Source organism: Mesitornis unicolor, unplaced genomic scaffold (assembly GCF_000695765.1).
Source record: "Mesitornis unicolor isolate BGI_N332 unplaced genomic scaffold, ASM69576v1 scaffold33473, whole genome shotgun sequence".
Lineage (NCBI taxonomy): Eukaryota > Metazoa > Chordata > Aves > Mesitornithiformes > Mesitornithidae > Mesitornis > Mesitornis unicolor.
The window spans coordinates 375-1,232 of record NW_010177220.1 but is presented as its reverse complement, the minus strand read 5'-3'; the positions used below and the strand labels follow the sequence as shown (position 1 = coordinate 1,232).

Sequence of the window (858 nt, the reverse complement as noted above, 5' to 3'; positions counted from 1 at the left end):
TCTGGCAGGACACTGCATCTCTCAGCTGGCCAAGCCCCGAGGAAAGCGGACGCACGTCCCTTACAGGGACAGCAAGCTCACCCGGCTGCTAGCCCGCTCACTGGGTGGCTCTGGTGTCACTCTGATGGTACGTGCACAGAGAAAGCTGGGCAGGGGTGCACAAAGCCACAGAGGACCGGGGTATCACCCCATGGAGGGGGACAGATGACCCCCCTGGCTGGCTCCTCCTTGTCCCCAGGTCGCCTGCATCTCCCCATCCTCGCGCTGCCTCTCGGAGACGCTGAGCACACTGCGCTACGCCAGCCGGGCCCGGAGGGTCACCACCAGACCCCTGGCCAACAGGGTACAGCAGGCAGGGGCTGTGGGCAGGGTGCTCTGCCCCACTGCTGGGACCACCCCCCAGCTACCCCCTTGTGCTCCCAGGTGTCCCGGGAGAAGCTGCTGCAAACTTTGGAGGAAGAAATCTACGCCCTGCAGCTGGAAAACCTCTCCCTGCGCCAGCAGCTGTGCCTGCCCAGGCTGCCGACGAGGACCACCGAGGTGGGGGCATGGCCGGGCTGGGGAGGCAGGTATGGCCCCACAGGACTGCATCAACCCCCTCTCGAAGGGCAGCTCCCGTTGGAGGGAGCCCCAGCCTGGCCCAGCCTCTACGGCCTCCTGCGGGACTTTGTGGTGGAGAACAAGCAGCTGAGGTACGGGGGGGACACACAGGACCCATGAGAGGGAGCTGCCCTCTGTGTCAGGCAGCTTCTCCTGAGGCCAGGCAGGGCTCAGAGGTTCCCCAGAGGCTGCCAATGACCTCCCCGTCCCCTCACTGCTCCCCAGGCAGCCTCAGCCGTCCCAAAACCCCACCGGGTA

General features: G+C 66.1%; 1 protein-coding gene across 1 annotated transcript in view; it reads left to right on the top strand.

Moving 5' to 3' along the window:
• KIF12 (kinesin family member 12) overlaps positions 1-692 on the top strand; it is a gene marked incomplete at its 3' end in the record, with an annotated part of 1,737 nt that extends 1,045 nt beyond the window's left edge. The window contains exons 4-6 of the mRNA XM_010182011.1: positions 9-127; positions 239-343; positions 424-692. Of these exons, the coding sequence (XP_010180313.1) occupies positions 9-127; positions 239-343; positions 424-692 (493 nt within the window). The remainder of the gene's footprint in view (positions 1-8; positions 128-238; positions 344-423) is intronic.
• Positions 693-858: the final 166 nt, after the last annotated feature.